Genomic DNA, 20,981 nt, shown 5'->3' on the forward strand with positions numbered 1-20,981 from the left:
CTTATAATCTCTTACAAAATTCTTACACATTTCTTATAAGTTTCTTACAAGATTCTTGTACATTTCTTATAAGTTTCTTACAAGATTCTTATAAAATTCTTATAAGCTCCTTATAATTTCTTATAAGCTTCATACAAGATTCTTATACATTTCTTATAAGCTTCATACAAGATTCTTATACATTTCTTACTCATGTTGTTGATCACTGGATTGTCTGGTTCAGACTCAATTATTTACACAGACTGATGCCATTTAGCTGGAATATTTCTGAGTGCAGCGGAAAACTAAACTCACTCACTCTAACACATTTCTTTTAAGCTTCTTATAAGTCTCTTACAAGAAAGATATAAGTTTCTTAAACAATTCCTATAGGTCTGTTATAAGTTTCTTACAAAATTCTGATACATTTCTCATACGTTTCATACAAGATTCTTTGAAGTTTCTTCAACATTTCCCAGAAGTTTCTTATACATTTCTTATAACTTTCTTATACATTTCTTAAAACTTTCTTATACATTTCTTATAACTTTCTTATACATTTCTTGTAACTTTCTTATACATTTCTTATAACTTTCTTATACATTTCTTATAACTTTCTTATACATTTCTTGTAACTTTCTTATACATTTCTTATAACTTTCTTATACATTTCTTAAAACTTTCTTATACATTTCTTGTAACTTTCTTATACATTTCTTATAACTTTCTTATACATTTCTTGTAACTTTCTTATACATTTCTTATAACTTTCTTATACATTTCTTATAACTTTCTTATACATTTCTTGTAACTTTCTTATACATTTCTTATAACTTTCTTATACATTTCTTAAAACTTTCTTATACATTTCTTATAACTTTCTTATACATTTCTTAAAACTTTCTTATACATTTCTTGTAACTTTCTTATACATTTCTTATAACTTTCTTATACATTTCTTGTAACTTTCTTATACATTTCTTATAACTTTCTTATACATTTCTTATAACTTTCTTATACATTTCTTAAAACTTTCTTATACATTTCTTGTAACTTTCTTATACATTTCTTATAACTTTCTTATACATTTCTTATAACTTTCTTATACATTTCTTGTAACTTTCTTATACATTTCTTATAACTTTCTTATACATTTCTTATAACTTTCTTGTAACTTTCTTATACATTTCTTATAACTTTCTTATACATTTCTTATAACTTTCTTATACATTTCTTATACAATTTTTTGAAGTCTCTTACAAGTTTCTTATAAGTTTCTTACAAGATTATAACAATTTTGTATGCAAATTAGATATGAACTTAATAAGAGTGAGTGTGTATATTTTTACATTGCGTTTAGCAATGTTCCTGCAATATCATAAAGGGGTACACCAGAAATGGGTTTGCACCCATTTGGGAAATCGAACCCTGGACTTCGACATGAGAAATGAATGTTTTAACCACTTGGCTACCCCACCGGCCCTGAATCTCAAAAGAATCTTGAAAGAATAGAGTCACAGTCTAGAGTAGGTAAATCTGTCTCAAGCTTTGTCACTATGGCATGAGCAAATATGTTACTTGGTGAATTCCAATTAAATGTTAATACAGAAGTCAGAGAAAAATCTTGCAAAACAAATAATAACTTTGATTTTAATCTGACAATAAACTTAGTGTTCAATCACTGCTGTTTACAACATGGCACAACATGTTGACATTGTCAATGACAAAAACTGTACACAAGACAAATGGAGTTATTCCCCTTTCACTAAGCTAACAGCATCCCTTGTTTATTCTATTGGCACCTCCAGTACTACCTAAACACAACAAACATTGAACTATTCCAGTAGCTCCTGGTGTAAAACATGCCAGATGTAGAAATAGGTTGAATCAGATTGGTTTGTTACTTTAAACATCTATCCCATTGTGAAAGACACCAACTGGCAGTTTCATTCATGAAACCAAACTGTCAGCCTGGGCCTCCTTTCATGAAACATCCCTTACTAAGCTTAACCATAACTCCCATTCTTTAACACTGCACTAAGTTCACCTTAGTGATTTATGATTAAGGCCAGGTCTTATAAATTAAATCCTGCAATCAGTTCAGTAGTTCAACAATAACAAGTTCCTGATCTTTTTGTTCTGTAAATTACATTTCAACTTTAACTTTCACCACATCCTGACCCACTTTGTTGGCATATTGATTGATCAGATTGGTTTGTTACTTTAAACATCTATCCCATTGTGAAAGACACCAACTGGCAGTTTCATTCATGAAACCAAACTGTCAGCCTGGGCCTCCTTTCATGAAACATCCCTTACTAAGCTTAACCATAACTCCCATTCTTTAACACTGCACTAAGTTCACCTTAGTGATTTATGATTAAGGCCAGGTCTTATAAATTAAATCCTGCAATCAGTTCAGTAGTTCAACAATAACAAGTTCCTGATCTTTTTGTTCTGTAAATTACATTTCAACTTTAACTTTCACCACATCCTGACCCACTTTGTTGGCATATTGATAAGAAAATTAGAACCAGCCATAATGACACGTCTACACAAAACAAGCAATAAAGATTTGTCTGTACTCACTGCAACTGTAAAAACAAACTTCCCATGTAATTCACATTTCAAAAACAAATGTTCAAATTACTTCAAATGAAAAATGATATCCCATAAACTTCTACAGCCACGAAAATATTCCCACACTGAATTATAAACACTTGAAAGATAAAAACATTTCCCACCAATGAAAACATTTTTTTTTATTAAACCCTTAAAGAGTGAAGGAAACATCTGCATTATGACAAGTTTATCACGTGTATTTCCAGATAAAGCTAGCCTATCTCTACCACGCAATATTTCTTTGTGTGCAATGCAGCATCAGAAGCACTCTCCACATCACCCAAGTCTGTTTATAATACAGTCTCCCTCGGGTCTACACAACAAACACACAAAGCCCCAATATGCAGGTTGCCATGGTTATACAGCTTCATATATCTTCTGACATTTGTTCAAGAGAGATGCAAGGGCCATTAATTCCTGGAAAGTGGTTGCATTACTTTAGTGAATAGGACTCCTTGTTCATGTCATGACTGTGATATTCAGTGATCAAAATATCTGCTTTCCTCTAGCCAGTGATGACAAAAATGGACTTACCTTTTCATTCTCCTGGTTGTTTTGTGGGATTATACACATATACAACTGCAGGAGTAATTGTACATTGTAATATTTCCAGTTATTTTCAGAATGAGGTTATAACGGCATTGAATTATTTTCAATTACCTTTCTAATGAGTTCAAATTTAAAGTCTGCCCAGCATGGGTTTTGTTATTCTTTGAAAAGGTATGATAAGCAGAGACTCTTATCAACTTGCTTCCCCATCTGTGGCATCTGACAGGGAAGGAGTTTTGATAAGGGGTCAACAACGGATTAGGGTATGAATTGTTGTTCATGTTATTGACCACAGACTTGGTACTAACTGGGATTCAAACACAAGCATTTGCTTCTGGCACACTTAAAACACACATTTCCATTCATGAGTGAGTTAGAGTTCAATGAATGAAGTTAATCCTGAATATGTTGCAAAATATTTTCAGAAATTAAGAGCGAGTTGACCTTGACACTGTGTAATAATTTCCTGATTGTTAACTTGTAACGAAATACCAGGACATTTAACAAGCTACAAGTCAGCTACAACCCATAAATGTCAAAGAAACTTCTCTAGTTTTCTAAATACAACTAGTACTGTGAGCCTGGTATTTGTACAAGATGTTGTAGCAGTATTGTGTCGTTTTGGACGATCCCCTCTTACCTGTCTGCTCGCTTGTGGAAATATTTGACACCCTGCTTTGTCAGTTTCTTCCCGGACAGACGTATTCCTCCTACACCTGAGATAACGACACTTCAACAAAGATGGTTACCTGTGACACCTCAATGATGCAAGATTAGTTTCACATCTAATCTTTTCAAGGTGTCAAAATATCTCACCACTATGTGCATTTTAATGTTCTTATACAAAAACATTTGCATTTCTTAAGTGTGCGAACATTCGTCACACCTCCAGAGCCTTATTTACAAAAACAATCACCACTGATTACACGTGATCTAACAGAAGTACAGTACAGAAACAGAAATTACATAATGTAATTTTCCTATACTGTGTAGTCTAGAGGGTATGCATTTCGTTGTCACTCCACAGACTGGGTTCACTGCCCATGCTAACGTGTGCACCTGTTTTCCTTCCACAATAGTTGCTATATTCAAAATGTAATTTGCTGGTCATATTCTAATGTTTCTGTACATTTGAAGACACCAGTTTTAGTGGCACTGAAGATGAAATCCCAAAACTTTTGTACATCCAAACTTCTATGATGATACTCAAGGAAGTTGGGGCAACATGGTGTAAATCTCACACACTGATGAACCAAAAGTATATCACATTACAGCACGTCAGGGAGCAATGTCACACAGCCTTCCTGAGGAAGGGAGGGATTCACTGAGTGAGTTAGTGAGTGAGTGAGTGAGTGCAGTCCATGTGCACTGCCTACAATAATAACAAATTGGTTTGTATGTTGAAGTAAAATAATGAAACTTTTGGGATTAGGCTTTTGGGTGGGCTACCTTCCTCCCAACGTTTTTAACTGAAGTTACAGTTGGCATGCCATCTTTTTCATAATCCTGTCTCCACCCATGCTATGAACCCAATTCTCTGTTCACACAAATTCCTTTGAACACTAAAAAATAAGCTATGAACAATATTTCATTGTTTGTCTCACAATGTGTCATTTAGGGACATGTCAGTCCTGAGAGCAAAGCCTTGAAAGAGAATCAAATCATCATCAAACCTATCAGAGTTTCACAATGTTTTATATCACATTCCCAACAAGGCCCATTGGAGGAAATGAAAGAGCAAAAACGAGACAGACACCAAAATATTTTCAAATATTCAATCTAAATCTGAATCCTATCTTTAAACAAAGTGCCCTCACAGCTAATTTTCTTCAACAAGCAATCCACTTCAACACCTTTAAACAAGTGGTATTTGTTCATATATGCTTGCTTGGTGCAAAACAGACTCCCAAGGTTCTTGAAATCCCCGACTTAAAATCTGATCTCTTTAAGCTATCTTAAACACTGCCAGCTTGGTTAAATTTTGGAACAAAACATTCATTCAGAGTTATTGAGCTGATGCGGCAGTATGCCTGTAGACCACACCCTTCTAGGTATCCCCAAAGTAGCGGGTTTAATACAATTCTAGGATTGGACATGTCATATCAGGCAGAATTACGGATAAATTTAATCAGCAGAATATTTTTTCACAATTGTCACATTACTGAATCCAGGTTATATAGTACATATCTGTTTAAATTTTATCAAGTAGAATACTGAAGGCACGGTGTATATAAAACATCTTAAGTGAATAGTATTTTCATTGACATTTTTATACACATCAATTTGATCCAGGTATAAATCTCATTATGTTTGACAACTTAAATATCATGTTTATTAGGAGATAAACATTATGTGTTAGCCAATTTCTGGGTGTTGTTCAGTATTTCTAGCACGGGAATTCATCTGGAACCAACAGCATCAGCTGAGAGATTTCAAATGAAATATTCCCATGCTTCACATGCTCAATAAACACACACAAATTGGCCAACACATGGCCAGTACATGATGTTTATCGACATTGTAAACACAAAAGTAAACCAAAAGGCCTCCATGGGTTTTACTGTCTGCACTCATTGATGGGTACAGTAGTGAAGCCTCATTAGCATGTTATTTCAGTTGGTTCCCATGGCAGCATCAGAAAGTGCTCATTTGTGACGTCATTCCAGCTTTACATCATCATATGATTTGAATGACATCACCACTGCTGGTGACACAACAAAGAAACTGTGCGTGATATTTCAATGTGTCAAATTAATGAATAGTCTTGTAATTTCCAGGTCATGATTTTCAACCAAACAGTGTACAAACACAACAACTTTTGGTTTACAGTTAAGAACAATGGAGTCAAAATATTGACAATAAAAGCATATAGCACAGTTTTGAGTGAGTGTGTGAGGTTGGTTTTATGCAGCTTTTCTCCAATACTCTAGCAAGATCACTGTGGAAGACACCAGAAATAGGCTTCACACATTGTACCCATGTGGGGAATCGAACCTGGGTCTTCCATGTGATGAGCAGACATATTCACCATCTGACTACCCCACATCCCTACATTTTTGATGCTCTAACACTGTTTTTAAGGTGCTCAACCAAGCTGAAGACAAAGCACCATTTTCATGCTCATGATGTTAAGGTGCCCATGGATGAACCTCTGGTCTGATGCTCTGACAATGTTTTGACTAGATGGGTGTATAGATGGGTTATCAGCCTTCATGAAGCTGCCTGTAATTGCTCAAGACAACATCACTCAACACCCAAGTAACCCCACTGTTTATAAACATTCCACCAGCCTTAATTGCAGGTGATGCAGTTGCTGCTGCTGCATCCTGCACATGCTTCATCTACATTCACATCTTACAGCCCGCATTTACCAATCCTCTGGAACAAATCTACGTTAGCAGCTAATACAAATATCATTGTTGTTAAAGTCTGGGACGGTCACAGCAACTAGTCAGTCAGTCTCAAGGCTTGATTTTTAATAATGGGAGGACCAGTTGCTTTCTTGATAATTTAGTGTTCAAAATTGCAAACAGAATTGAAATTCAAATGCCAATATACATAATTTGTTAAACAGTTAGAATAAAATGGCTTGCCACTCAAAAATGGAAACATATTCAGATAATTTTTCATAATAAACTGACCTGACTTGACCCATTTATATTTTCACTACAAGATGTTTCCAAACAAAGAAATAAAAACAAATATCATCTCAAAATTAAATTTCATCAACACTGCAAAACTTCGATTCAGGGCAAGTGAAATACCAAGGTTATTTCTGACAAGGAATCTAGTTGTTGCTGCAAGTTGGAACATATCAGTACAAACATGCACCCTGTGTTAGTGATCTCCTACACAAAGATAACAGGCATTGTTTATGCAACAGAGTGTCTCCTCGCCTTTCACCACAGCTATTACTCTAGCTTATAATTTGGTGGAGTATAAACATTCCACTAAAGTGATGACTTGGCAAAAATGCTGCATGTTTTACCCATCATGACCTTGATAGCTTGCAAACTAGTCGAGGTATTCTAATAAAGCATTATCTTATCTATCTTATCTTATATTTTTATTCATGAAAATTTGCTCTTCATGGAAAATTGAACTGTAGCCTAAAAATGTTTATGAAATTCAATGCCACGTCACACGATTAATTATCTATGCATTTTTCAGAAATAGCTGAAACAGGAAACACTACTAATAATCTCAGATTAAAAGTATGTTCCAAGGAAGACAATATGTGTTAGCATTTAAGCCTTCCTCTGTTCTCAGTACAACCTATTTTGCAAGAACATGTTAGAGGTTGAAATGGGCCACGAATACATTTACAACCGAGGAAACATTTCAAAGTATGAGTGCAAATCTTGTAATGACTTGTGTTATCATGACCAGTCTTTTGGGAAGTACCTTATTTGTAAAGTGTACGTACTGTTCATATTTTAAAATTCTCTTAACAGATTCTTAACCTTTGCCACATCTTACCAGATACTTCACACATACACAGAAATAATAATGTTTGTCTTTAAGGGTAGTCTTTATATGACTAATCTAGAGTACAAGTAAGTTTGATTTGACCCACAAAAAAAGAGCTTGTAGAGCATGCACTACATTTAACAAACATCCTGCTGAATCAGTGAATCATTGTATATGGCAAAATGTTTGATCCACCTTCATATCCTTAAACTGTAAATAAAAAGTGATACAAAAATCCATATATCTTGACTACCACTGTTAACTTTTCAAAGCAAACCCAAAACGTGTTATCATTGTTTACTAGCATTCCTTTCGATATTTTGAAAACTTTCATCTCAATGTACATTTTGCAGTTTTAACAAAATACAAATGAATACAAATCCTTTGATGGTGTAAAACCCCAGCAGATGTAATGTTACATGATCTACAAGTTATTCTGAACTTACAGTATTACAGTTATTCTGGTGCAAGAACATCTGACATTTTGTCAGCAAAGTGATAAAGTAGTATGTGGGAAATGCTATCAACTCTCCCTCCTAATTACCTTGGACCAATCACAGATCCAATATTCTAAATATTCACCAGAAAACACAAGTAATAACATCCTGACAAAAACATCCAAGCAAGATCCAGTAATACTCACTGTCTCAGTAGCTCTCCCTGGCTCAGTGAGTGGGAGCAAGAAAAGGGATGTACTTTGCGCTTACAAAGAAATCAAACGACTTCTCTAACCAACAATGCCATGTCTACGGTGTCAGAACTGAGAAAGGATAGTAAATGTTATTGTTCAGTGACGACTTTACTGTTCGGCCAGGTGTAAGGGCCACTGTTGACCTCCATGTTTGGGGAGTTTCTTGAGTAAGCATTGCACTTTCGCCAAGTTAATCACGATAAACCTCTGTTATAACAAAGATCATGAAGGAATGCAAATTTGCCCTCTCTTCGCTGTTTCCAATACGAAGACCAAACTGTCTTTCATTCAAGATAAAATACCTCTGAAATATCTTCATTAAGATCAGGATCGTCGCCATGGTTCAGCTAATACAGTACTGTAAGTTAAACCATTTGCTTCTAACTAATCGTACAGTTCTCAACAGCCACTAGTATAATTTAGAGGCTAATATTCTAATTTATTCTACATTTGCTCAATCAGGTGGTAAGTAATATCAAAGAACACACATTTTGATACAGCCATGAGGCATTGTTTATGTTTCTCAAGAATACCCAAGTCATTGAACAGAACACGTTCATATTCTAAACAGAAAAAAGTCAAATAACACAACAAATATGTAAAAAATGCTATGAATAAGACAGCGAAATGCTTCCATGAATCTAATGGTGCTGTGTTAGAAACTGTTGTGCCAACATGTTTCTTTGATGCCAGCTTAGCTGTAGAGTAACAAGTCACACTGAAGTGGCTAACCAAAGTTAATGCTTCAGGGTGTTTACGCAGGGCCTTCACAATGTATCACCTTTGTCATCTCGGACACAAAGGTGACGCTCTAACACTGGATTTACCCAACAGTCTACATTACTTTGTTCAGCGTAACAGGTCATATCATGCTCATTTTGCCACATGGGAAAACAAATCTATTTTTTTTAGATATACAACTGAAGTGAAGGTTGAGGAAAACATTAATCACAGTCATATAGTTTGTTTTGCCCCATAAAGTATTGTTTGATATTGAGGTAGAAATGGTTTTTGTTTGTGGAAAGGGAAGAGTTCGCACAAACACAACATTGGAATAGAGATGCATGTGCATCATGCATGCATTCAGGCATAAATTGCCGGCTTGAATGGCAACCCTTCATTTACTGTCTGAACACAGCAACTATGGCTGAGGTTAATGAGAGATCAATGACAACAAGCCACTGAACATCTACAAAATCTCGAGCAATGCTTCTTTTGCCTTCAGTATATTATACACACCACACTTACAATCCTGGACATGCTTTAACACTGAGGATATACCTCGGATCATTCATCCTACCACCCAAATATACTAAGTCTCACTCTGTCAGATAATGAACACAAAATTCCCTGCAGATAAATATGTTACTCATAGATTAATTAATCACACATTGCAAAAACACTGTGAGTGATCACATGGTTTTTGAATGGTTCATTATACATTTTTTTTGTGTTTGATATACACAGATTGAAAATGGTAGTCCACACCCAAAAGCAGATAGACTAATGCTTAGTTTCTGAATATATGTATAATGTTGGTCCAAACAAAGGACTACATTTATACAAGAGGAACATCAGTGAAGCTGAACCTGATGACATCTAGACTTACATCATCTGGAATTTTGTATTGAACGAGGGTTGGAGGAAACAGAAAATAATGTGGTGTTCAGAGACTGTGGGACAGGCTAACAAACACACTACAGACATTTGACTGGTTGTTCTACACTGAACGATGTTGCCACACTGTTGTCTTGAGTGGACTGTGATAAGGACTAAACATGCAGTCTGTGAAGTTGCTGTGGTCACAAAAAGTACACAGTGAGCTCACTGTTGTTTATGTTTAAATCTTAAAAATAATTAAAAAAATGAAGACAGTTTTCAAACTGCAACCTCTCTGTTGTTCAATCAGAAATAAGAATGTGCTCCCAGAAATAAGAATTAGCTGTGCCTTTTTTTTTGAGACTACAGATAATCTTACACTGACACATAAAACTGTTTTGTAAATCACTGCCATACTTAATGAAAAATGTATTCAGATTTCTAACAAAAACAACATTCACATCTCAAAGTTTACAATAATGAATACAGTGAGTATAATCACACACCCTACGGAGCCAATCCACCTTGTAAGCATAAAAAGTTGCTGGAGATGTGAGTTAAAGGTTTATAGATCATCTCCTAAAAACAAGCTTCACACACACGATGAAAAGTCACACGTATCCCATCCATCTTCAACCTTAACTAAGCAAGCACCTGTTGTGGTCCCAGTACCAGCACCAAAGATCATTTCCAAAAGTGTACATGTCCAATTAATGTTAGTGTTCAGTAATAAAGATGCATGTGAGATCTGTCAGAGTTGAGGTAGATCTGTCAAGGGTAACATAGATCTGTCAGAGATGAAGATGCAAAGATGGGCAGTTTCCGGAGGCAAGGGCCCAGAACTGATTGATGCAGGAGATATCTGAGGATACACGCTGATTTCATCCTCTGTGATTCCCTAGTGTACATAGTGAGGAGTGGGATTTTATAGAGGAAGTGCTCTTCCTCTCTATCTAACCTTGTGGAGGAAGTAGGATGGCCATATTACATGCTACTGATTAAAACTTATTGATGATGTCATACATATATCTTCTTAATCATATAAGTGCTGGTTTTTGCCAGAACTATTCACATCCAGATAATGTCAACAGTTTTGCACTCATAATTCATTCCTTGATAATTAGTCATCTCTCTCTGAGTTTTAATGGATTTTAGGAAAAAACAAACGACATCATTCTCGTGTTCAGATAACTCCTACATAAAAAAACAATAAAAAATATAAATATAAACAAGTAATCAAAACTGTTTTATGTTTATAGTGAATGCTGCATCATCATCATCATCATCACCACCACCACCACCATCATCATCATCACCACCACCACCACCATCATCATCATCATCACCACCACCACCACCATCATCATCATCACCACCATCATCATCATCATCATCATCATCATCATCATCATCACCACCACCACCATCATCATCATCAATGAGAGGACAACAACAAAACATCCAAGATGTGATTGACACTTTGACTTACCAGGTGCCTTATTTCTATGTATGCTTCACGCTTGACCCTCACGACCTCCGACTGGTAATGTTCCGCAGTTTTGCGCAACTGCCGACAATACTGTCTCTCTGCTTCACTTGCTGAGGTCAATGAGTCCTCAAGCTGCTTCTTGGTACTCCGTAAATCACTCAGTTCATGCAACAGTTTTGATTTCCTTCCATCTTGAGACAAGCGAAGAGATTCTCTCCTGGTCTCGCTGATGTACCGGTGCAGGAGAGATTCCTTCTGTTCCAGTTCATGCCTCAGCTTGGTGACTTCTGTTTCCTTCATCCTTGTGAATTTCTGAAGGTCATGTTCATGTTTCTGCTGAAGCTGTTCGCGTAGGTTTTCAAGTTCACGTGTCTTTTCCACCTGAAACTTGTTCTGGAGGTCAGCTATGGTGGCCAGGTGTTTCTGTTGCTCCTGTTCTCGGACCATGCGGATGTCCAACACCTTCTGCCAGTGGACCTGCTTGACATTGCCTCTCTGAACGTCCAGCTGGTTGCGAAGTTTTGCCAAGTGGGTACGAAGGTCTTCATTTAGGGTTTTCAGGCTTTCGACGGAACTTTCACTGACCTGTCGCTCAAGCTTCCGTCCAGGCACCGCCATTACTCATCTTCCTTCTGAAAATATACAAAATACATTTGAAAAGTTATACCCTAATCTTCAGAAAATTTGCATATCATCAACATGTGTAGAGTTCAATCACCAGTGATGATTCCAGAAAACGACTGTTTTAATTACAACACACCTGTCACTGTTCATTTCATCTTATTACAAGCGATTCACTAAAGGTATAAGCTTCTTAGAGAGAAAGTAAAACAAACAAATGGAAATACATCACATATATGCAAATCTTCCTAAAACAATGCAACATACTGCTGTCATGTCAGTTTCTAGAAATTACATCTTCAGTCCAGGAATAAACCTAACATTTTTACAGGATTAACAACAATTTATCCAAAACAGACATTTAAAATTTGAATATCATTTCATTCCATTTTTGGATCCAAAATTTAGATAGTCTATTCCACATGTGAATGTCCATCTTGCTTATACATGCAACCATGTATGCCAACATCTGGCAACATCAGAGGCCAATAAAAATCTTGAAATCTATTTAAGTGTTATCAGTCTTCGGCCACAACATCAAGATGAGATCTTTAAACACAAGATACAACAGACCACAGTCAGTAACTATCACAGAACTAATCCCCTTAGTCTGTCTTGCAGTCCCTGAACCACACTATTTTGCCTACTGCCCAGTCCTCTCTACAGCAGTAAAGCCATAAAGGAAGCAAGTCTAGATTTCCTCAGGTTCAAATCTCCAGTCTCCTGGGGCTCCATTTCAATTAAAATGGGTTTAGCATAAAAAAAAACATATTCTGAGACTAAGCATTAGTCTCCTGTCCTAACATCCCCTATTCACCATTCCTTAGCAGAGATCTCTACAAGCCAATGGCAAGATGAAAGCATACATTTACATGAGAGATAGACGGACTTATCTACAGACACATGTTGAACAGTGGAAAGGTTATTTATCATTAGCAGGTCATGATTTACTAAATCCTCTTATATATGAGCATTTTTACCCACTGATACATCCTGAGATGAAAAAATTGCAATGAAAACCCTGTTAAACATTGAACCGTCAGATTCAAACATGGCTAAAGTTACAAAGTAAGGAAATTTCAACCAAACAAAAATCAACACCCATCATACTCAAACAACACTCCATAGAAAGCGCCCCACTCCCAAAATTAATACAATTTACAGTCAGCGTCAAATAAGATTCAACATCATGCAAGGGTCTATGTATAAGACTACAATCCAAACTACTGTGAGAAAGGAAGACTTTCAAATGCAGATAACATCTGAATCATTGTTCGCCTTCATCTTGGTCTGGTGACAGCTCGACCTCTGCAGCCATGAACCAGTGGTCAGTTCCCTAAGCGTGCTCCTCAACATGAAGGAGAACCTCTTGACCACCATCAGGCAGAGATACGCTTGATATGCTGGACATCCCGCTACTGATGCAGGCCATCTCAAGGTCATCCTAGCAGCAACACCATCTGGGCTCATTCCACAAGGCTCACAACCATAGTTTTGGAAATTGAGTTAAAGTATGGCAGTAATAATCGGCATAGGGCTATGACTACAACAGAACAAAGCCATGGGCCACTTGGTGAATTTGAATCCTTAATTTCTTTGCAATATTTATTCAAACTAGATCCAAATTCTTATTCCACATGTTCATCAAGATCTTAACACTACTTAATGACACAGTTCTAATGTCATCGCCCACCATAGCTTTGCTGTCACTTAATATTCCTCTACCACTTTCTATTAACATTTCCCCTTATTTCATATACGATTTGTCCATGAAAAGAAAACATGCATTTCCTCAGTCAACCATTAAATAGCACGTACTGTTCCTGTTTCTTTGTATTTATAAACTTTTCTGACTTTATCACTATATCAACATGCATACCCTGCCCTTTGTGGGAGTTCATGTACAATATCCTTCTTCTTCTAGTTCAAGGTTAAGCTTAAGTTGCACACAGCATCCCTGGTCCATGGTAGGACCACTTGCACTGGTGTATCAGGCTCATCTAAACAAATACTGCATCGGTCTGGCCCATCAACAACCCAACCTTTGCATGTTAATTAACCTTGCAACCATTTTGATGGACTACAGACACCCTGAACGGCATCTCCAAAACATTCTCCACAACCCCTACATGTACATCCTCGACTTTAACATAATGAATGCAACAAAATATACCCCCATAATAGAATATACTTCAACCCTATCCCCATGCATACAAACCTAAATTTAGTGATTACAAGAATATATACTCCCATCCTAGAATATACTTCAACCTTGTCCCCTACATACTTAGTCTTAATGCAGTGATTACAAGAATATATTCTCCCATCCCCTGTATTCTCAACTTTAATCCAGTAACTGCAACAAAATATACCTACATACCAGAATATTTAACATTTTATGAACTCTAACCTGATTCTACCCTACAAAATGTTGAGTGCCATCTTTCAAGTCTCAGCAACAAGCATAACTGTATAAAAATCTAGGGAAACTATGAGCTTCACAAGACAACAGGTAGACAGAAGATCAAACGTGGCCTTTTCTTTAACTATTCACCCCGAGCTCCATATGGTATTTCAATGCTAAAACCTTCAAGCAATGCATACAATGCCCATGGACAGTCAAACTGAAAGAACATGGAATTAAACAAGAATCTCTACAACCTTACCCCTGAACCATGGCAGACAAGCGTGATCTCTGAAGAAGACAAATTACTGGCACCATGGCCACGGATGGCAACAAAATTGCTAGTTTTCTGTTTTCAAGCTGACCACTGTAATCAGAGTGTTAATAATTTGTGGACACAAGTAATTCTCCTCAACACAGAGACAGAAATCAGCAATTACACACTAATACAGGCCTGTTTGTTAATGTTAAAGATGATCAAGGATTATCAGCTGACAGAGACTTCGCCTTTGAAAAATCTGACAGGAACCAATGATATATATTTGACTTTCTTGGTTAATTTCTGTCCCTGTATTAGCAAAAAAACATGGGCACCTGACATGCTCATATATATTGTCTTTGTTTAAGTCACTGCCTATTTCCTATCTTTACCTTAGTGCCCATCCTTCCAGCAGCATTTTAAGTCTACAGTGAAGTCTGGACCAGACAAACTATTGGTTGATGCCCTACCTGGGTGCCATTGTACAAACAACCTTAGTGCTACACCAGTTAAACGTCCATGTTATGGTATGTTACTTACAACCGCCTTAGCACTATGACTTCTTGCACGTAATGATACCACGGTTCAGAATGCTCAAAGTAGCAAAGTGGAAAGTGTTCGCTCGTCATGCCACAGACCCGATTTTGATTCCCCATATGGCTACAATGTGTGAAGTCCATTTCTGGTGTCCCATCCCGTGATATTGCTGGAATACTGACAAAAGCGCCGTAAAACTAAAATCAGGCAATGAAAGGACAGCATGTTTGAATGAGATATCATGTACTACTGGGGCATGGTATCTCCAGTTCGTAAACTAGCCGAGTTCCAGACAAGTACACACATCTGTGTTCAAGTTGTGCAATATCTTTGAACTTAACATTAACCTACTTCACTTCGCACTAGATTTAAAATATTTAAACAGACATATAATGCATTTCCCATATAAGAAATTTCACATTCTATTTTCTAGCAGTTTCTAACTGTTTTCTTTTATCCAAAACATCTGCACATTGTAAAAGCAGTAATTTACAACATGGGCAAAGTGCCATTATTGTTAAGACATTGTTCCCAAGTGATCAGGTTTAAAGTTCTTCTGCTTCCATGAAATCACAGTTAATGGTGTAATCCAATGACAGACAATTCACTGGAATCCACAATTCCAGTATCTGATCTTCCTTCTCCTGTTCAATCCTCTGCAGTGTAATTACCTACATGCGTTGTTACAGATTCGTTAGGCAGATCAAAGCCAGGTGATAATTGCCTGTCAGGGATTGAATTGAGAAAATTATCCTCATTCTGATGATTCAAACCAGTCCCCATAGAAAGAAAGGGATTTTGAGCAGCTCTGGTATTTATCTAAATGAAGGGGAAATTGGGGTGCTTACACACATAAAGCTGTAATTGATTACTTGGAACCAGGCAAGTTTCACAGGTAGGATTTGGTGGTTGTGGCGCTGGGTTTAACAGTGATGCTCACATGGGTTATGACAATATAACATAAGGCAATGATTTACTTCTAGTATTTTGTCTTGAAATCTGCAGCAGGTTGGAATGAGAGAATTACGGTGGAATGAGAGAATTAGGGGATCCTCGTCCATAAGATATAGTTGTAGTTTTACACCATCAGCAATATTCTAGCTGCATTGCCACTGTCAGCAATATTCTAGCTACTGATGTAAATAATCAAGTAGAGACCAACCAATAACTGATGAATACTGCACCATCAGGGTGCAATGTGGCATACAATTAGTCAAGCCACCAAATCCCCTTTTGTTTGCCTAAAACAGCAAGTGAGCATGGTTTTATACACTTTGTATCAATATTCCAGCAAGGAACTACCACATTTTCATTTCATAGTACTGTGCTTTACAAGCATACATACATTGATTGTCTGATCTGCTCAGAAATTAAACAATTCCAAAGGAATCCACAGACTGTGACATTCCACACTCAAAGAGAAAACCTACTTATTCCACTAGAGACCCACAATCCATCAATTAACTCATAAACCCCTTGCTTCATAATTTCAAAGACAGTTCTTAAGTTTGGGTAAATTTCCACCTGGTCCATGGATACATAATTTGTTGAAACAACCAGCCAGAACAACAGCCACACACATCCAAGCCTTGTTACATTAGTATACATGTCTGCCGCTGACACAGAAAGATCACCCATCAACAGTCCGATCAGAACATCAAACCCTCAACTTTTAATTAATGACAAAAGACTAATGATCTGTTTGCACCAAGCCTAGAGCAGCATAACTACATAAAAAATCAGATAATTCAATGTCACATATTGCACGCCCCTTGCAATCAAGTTGCACATTTTACACAGTTTAATGATCAAATGTGACTTTTTAACTCAGAGAAGCCTTTTTATAAACAAAGATTACGCTGGCAACAATTATTTGATACATTCAGTTTTTTCTTGATGACTTGATATGAAAAGTTTCTCAATGACTTGATATGAAAAGTTTCTTGATGACTTGATATGAAAAGTTTCTTGATGACTTGATATGAAAAGTTTCTTGATGACTTGATATCAAAATGATAACAGATTTGGAATTTACACACTTTGTAAACTATTTTCTTAGAAATAAAGTTTAATTTTAATTTCCATTTTGACAAACCTGCATACCAAACATTTGTCTCAACCTAAGTTACTTTTATCATAAATACAAACTTTAGTTTTCCAATTCCTTGCCCTTCCAACCATCCGTGCATGCATGAATCCAGAAAGCTGACAAACAAAAGCTTATTTTTATACCAAGTGATCCTTTAATTCGAACTAATGTTCACACGAAAGCATCTGGATATATTGTATAAACTGGCCATAAACTGCTTTTACAGTATGTCTGCCAAGGCTGCCATATTGAAACTTGCATTTGCACCTCCTGAGCAAATTCATCTGTCACTGTTGGAGCATGCATTTTAGCTTCATGGGTACCATAGTAACTGGTTTCCTAGGAAATGATGTTTACAGTCCATGAAAAAACAATTCAGAAAGAACTCTTGAACATAGTCAAAGCGCAAAAGGTCAACTATCCAACTTAAACTCAGGCCCAACATTTAGCAAAACATGCAAATATTTTCTTAACATCTTGAAAAACAGGTGAAACCTAGGTAAAAAGAAAAATATCACAGTAAACAAATATGACAGCTAACTTCACATGAACCCAATCTTACTGCATCTTGAACAAAAATGATCAAGCAGTGTGAACGTAGGTTTAGTGTTATGCCGCTTTTAGCAATATTGCAGCAATATCACAGTGAATGAGTAAGTAATAATAATTACGTTTTGTAAATAAGGCAGAGACATTTAATGTTGTATATTACGTTTAACTATAAAGTCAATTAATAAGGTTGTACAAAAACATTTCTTATTTGTGTCATGTTTTGTGGTGTTATTCATGGCATTCTCCTTGTCGGTTCTTTGTGTAAGCCAGGTTAATGAACATGCATATAACATGCATTTCATGTTAGAGGTAAATTTTGTTGGATTTTGAGGATATTGATTGGCTGACTGAATCACCTGCTCCAATGAATTATACCTCATATAATACAAGTTAAAATCGAACAAGCTCAGCTCTATCTTACGGTTTGTATGGCGAAGAGGCCATGACAACAGAAGTATGGTACACAGCCTTCCATCTACTGGTTTAAAACAGCAACTTTCTTTGTCTGAAAGCCTAAAACATCCCTCAGGTAAAGATGTTGTTTCCACATCCTGCAGTCAAACAGGAGAGTCCTAAAGTAGACACACTTAGTGCACAGATAACAGCAATCATCTAGCCATCAGGGGCCCCAACTCCATACTCACGTCCCTTCACATTTAAAGACATTAGACCAATCTATCTCAGTCCCCTTCAGATGGAAAAAAACACAACTGATAAGCATGGGTCAGAAACAGCCTTAAATCCTCTTCCTTCAGCGTTTTTTATCAGGACACTGACTGAAAGTGGAAATATTCCAGTTTGTGGAGCATTAAGTTCAGATAAGTGATAGAAACTCCCACTGTCCCTGCCCAGAACTAGAACATCCTAGCATGGTCTCTCACTCAAGAACAGCTTGACATATCTTAATCTCTCCACCACAGGGGCTGTCCAACCTCTTAATGCAAATTAAGAAAGAAAGAAGCACCTGTTCTTGTGGCCTACCAAAGAACACTTTCCCACTGTGCAGAAAAATGTAGAGACGTCCAAATCAATCATGGAAATAGCAACACAAACACAAACCTTGGTACTGAAACAGTAAAAGCCGCAACTTTACATCACTAAAACTTGAGTAAAAAAAACAAAAAACCATGGAGTTTGTGCATGCGCACATGGAAGAAGTAGTTTTGAACCAAATGTTGCCCTTTCCACTTTGAACAAAAGTTGCCTTCCCTTTTCAAAGTATTTCTTTTGCATTATTAATACTTACATCATCATGCTTATGTGCACACTTGTTTAGCTTACTTTCCATTCGTATGAAATAACTGACAATAATCTTTTCGACATATTCAATTCCCTGATGTAAAAATGTTGCCATACTATTTTGGAAATATATTAATGTTTCTATTTCCATGATTAATGTGGGATTTCCTGCATTTTCCTGCCCAATGAGAAAGCTTTCTTTGGCTGGCCTAATCCTGATTCCATGGGCTCTATTTTGAAGTCTCATACATAAGAAATGTGAACTGCAAAGAAGAAACAATCTGACAATATCACTCAATCCCTTACAGAAATGTATGAACATTTTTCTTAAAAATTCTTCTCTAATACCTTTGCAATTAATTCCAAGTTAAGACATTCAAGGAATTCTAATGAGACAATACTTGAAAAAGATGTCGCTTAGGATCTGCAAATGAAGTTTCATTTGTCACTGATCACCTTCTTTAACAATATGAAACGCAAAATTGGGCAACTATACTTGCCTACAGCTGCACACTGCATGAAAACTTAATTTAAAACCATATACTTTTAATGACATGGTTAGTGAGCATCATCAATATCTTCCGGTATATATATATACTTGTGCTGGTGTGCGTTTTGGGGCATAGTGAGTCCTTGGATGATTTCTTTGAGTGGGACCTTTGAGTGACTTAGAGTGATGTTTCAGTGAGTGAGTGAGTGAGTGAGTGAGTGAGTGAGTGAGTGAGTGAGTGAGTGAGTGAGTGAGTGAGTGAGTGAGTGAGTGAGTGAGTGAGTGAGTGAGTGAGTGAGTGAGTGAGTCTTCAGGCAAGCAACTTCATCTGCAACCATCATGACAGGGGTCACAAGAAAGGGGGTCACAATGATAAACATTTTTTCTTTCCTCCTTTCCCATACAAATGTAAACCTGTCCACTTTGTACAAGGTACAGTGATTACATTTTAAGATCAAAACCTAACCTCATAGTGCTAATGGAAGTACAGTCTATGTATTTGAGAAGTAGATAGACGCACATTTTACAGTGTAAAATAGATAAGGTCATTGCCCCTGAGAACAACCAGTCACCATCATATTACAGAGCAGATTCCAACTGGGCGTTAAAAGCAAATAGCAGTGAAAATTGCATGTATGGGCCACCAACACACTGTACTGATAACAGGTGTCAGCAGAGAGCATGTCCTACACTGCCAGTGGCACCACCACTTCCACAATTTCTATAAAAAAGATGTTGCCTGACACAAAAGAGCACTACTCCAGACGTTCCATGGAAGCAGCTTAGCATATCATGATGCTGCCCTAGATTAATTCACACCTCATAAGTACTCATCTTCCTGCTACTCAAATACATTCAAATTATGCAAACCAAAATGGCTGCATTTGAAACTTAAGCATATTTTCCTCAAAAGTACTTTTAGGGTAATACATGTACTCACAACCACTGGAGAGCTGGTCAGCCTCTCATGCTGGCTACATCCGAAATCAGTTGCTTAAATGTGTAGCCAGCATCTTCTTCAAACATCTATTCTTAGCAGCGGCAAGGAGGAGGGATTCCCTCCTCTCCGAAACCTCAACCAAACTGATCACAAACACAAATATCTAACGGTTGTTTAATTATCCACTACATTAATCAAACATAATTGGAGCACAAACACCAATTATAAAATACCATACAGATGCCGATATCCAGTTTGAGTGTGTAATTTGAACCAATGACATTTAACATAATTGCTGAGAAAATACATGGCCAGTGTAATGGCTCTCATTATCATGATTATGGATGTTCTGTCGGCCATTTACATAGCTGTGGAAACAGAGCAAATGTGTTCTGGTGCTACAGCTCAAATATGCTGTGCATGTCTGTGGTATTAAATGATTGAATTACGG

General features: G+C 36.8%; 1 protein-coding gene across 5 annotated transcripts in view; it reads right to left on the reverse strand.

Annotated features, from left to right (window-relative positions):
• Window positions 1-20,690, reverse strand: part of LOC137265338 (golgin subfamily A member 4-like) — a 135,481-nt gene extending 114,791 nt beyond the window's left edge. For all 5 annotated transcript variants that reach the window (XM_067800721.1, XM_067800719.1, XM_067800718.1 and 2 more), the window contains exons 1-2: window positions 20,531-20,690; window positions 11,400-12,031 (exon numbers count right to left, since the gene is read on the reverse strand). In XM_067800721.1, coding sequence (XP_067656822.1) covers window positions 11,400-12,017 — 618 coding nt within the window. In that variant the 5' untranslated portion in view covers window positions 12,018-12,031; window positions 20,531-20,690. The remainder of the gene's footprint in view (window positions 1-11,399; window positions 12,032-20,530) is intronic.
• Window positions 20,691-20,981: the final 291 nt, after the last annotated feature.

The sequence above is a fragment of the Haliotis asinina genome, chromosome 15 (assembly GCF_037392515.1).
Source record: "Haliotis asinina isolate JCU_RB_2024 chromosome 15, JCU_Hal_asi_v2, whole genome shotgun sequence".
Taxonomy (NCBI): domain Eukaryota; kingdom Metazoa; phylum Mollusca; class Gastropoda; order Lepetellida; family Haliotidae; genus Haliotis; species Haliotis asinina.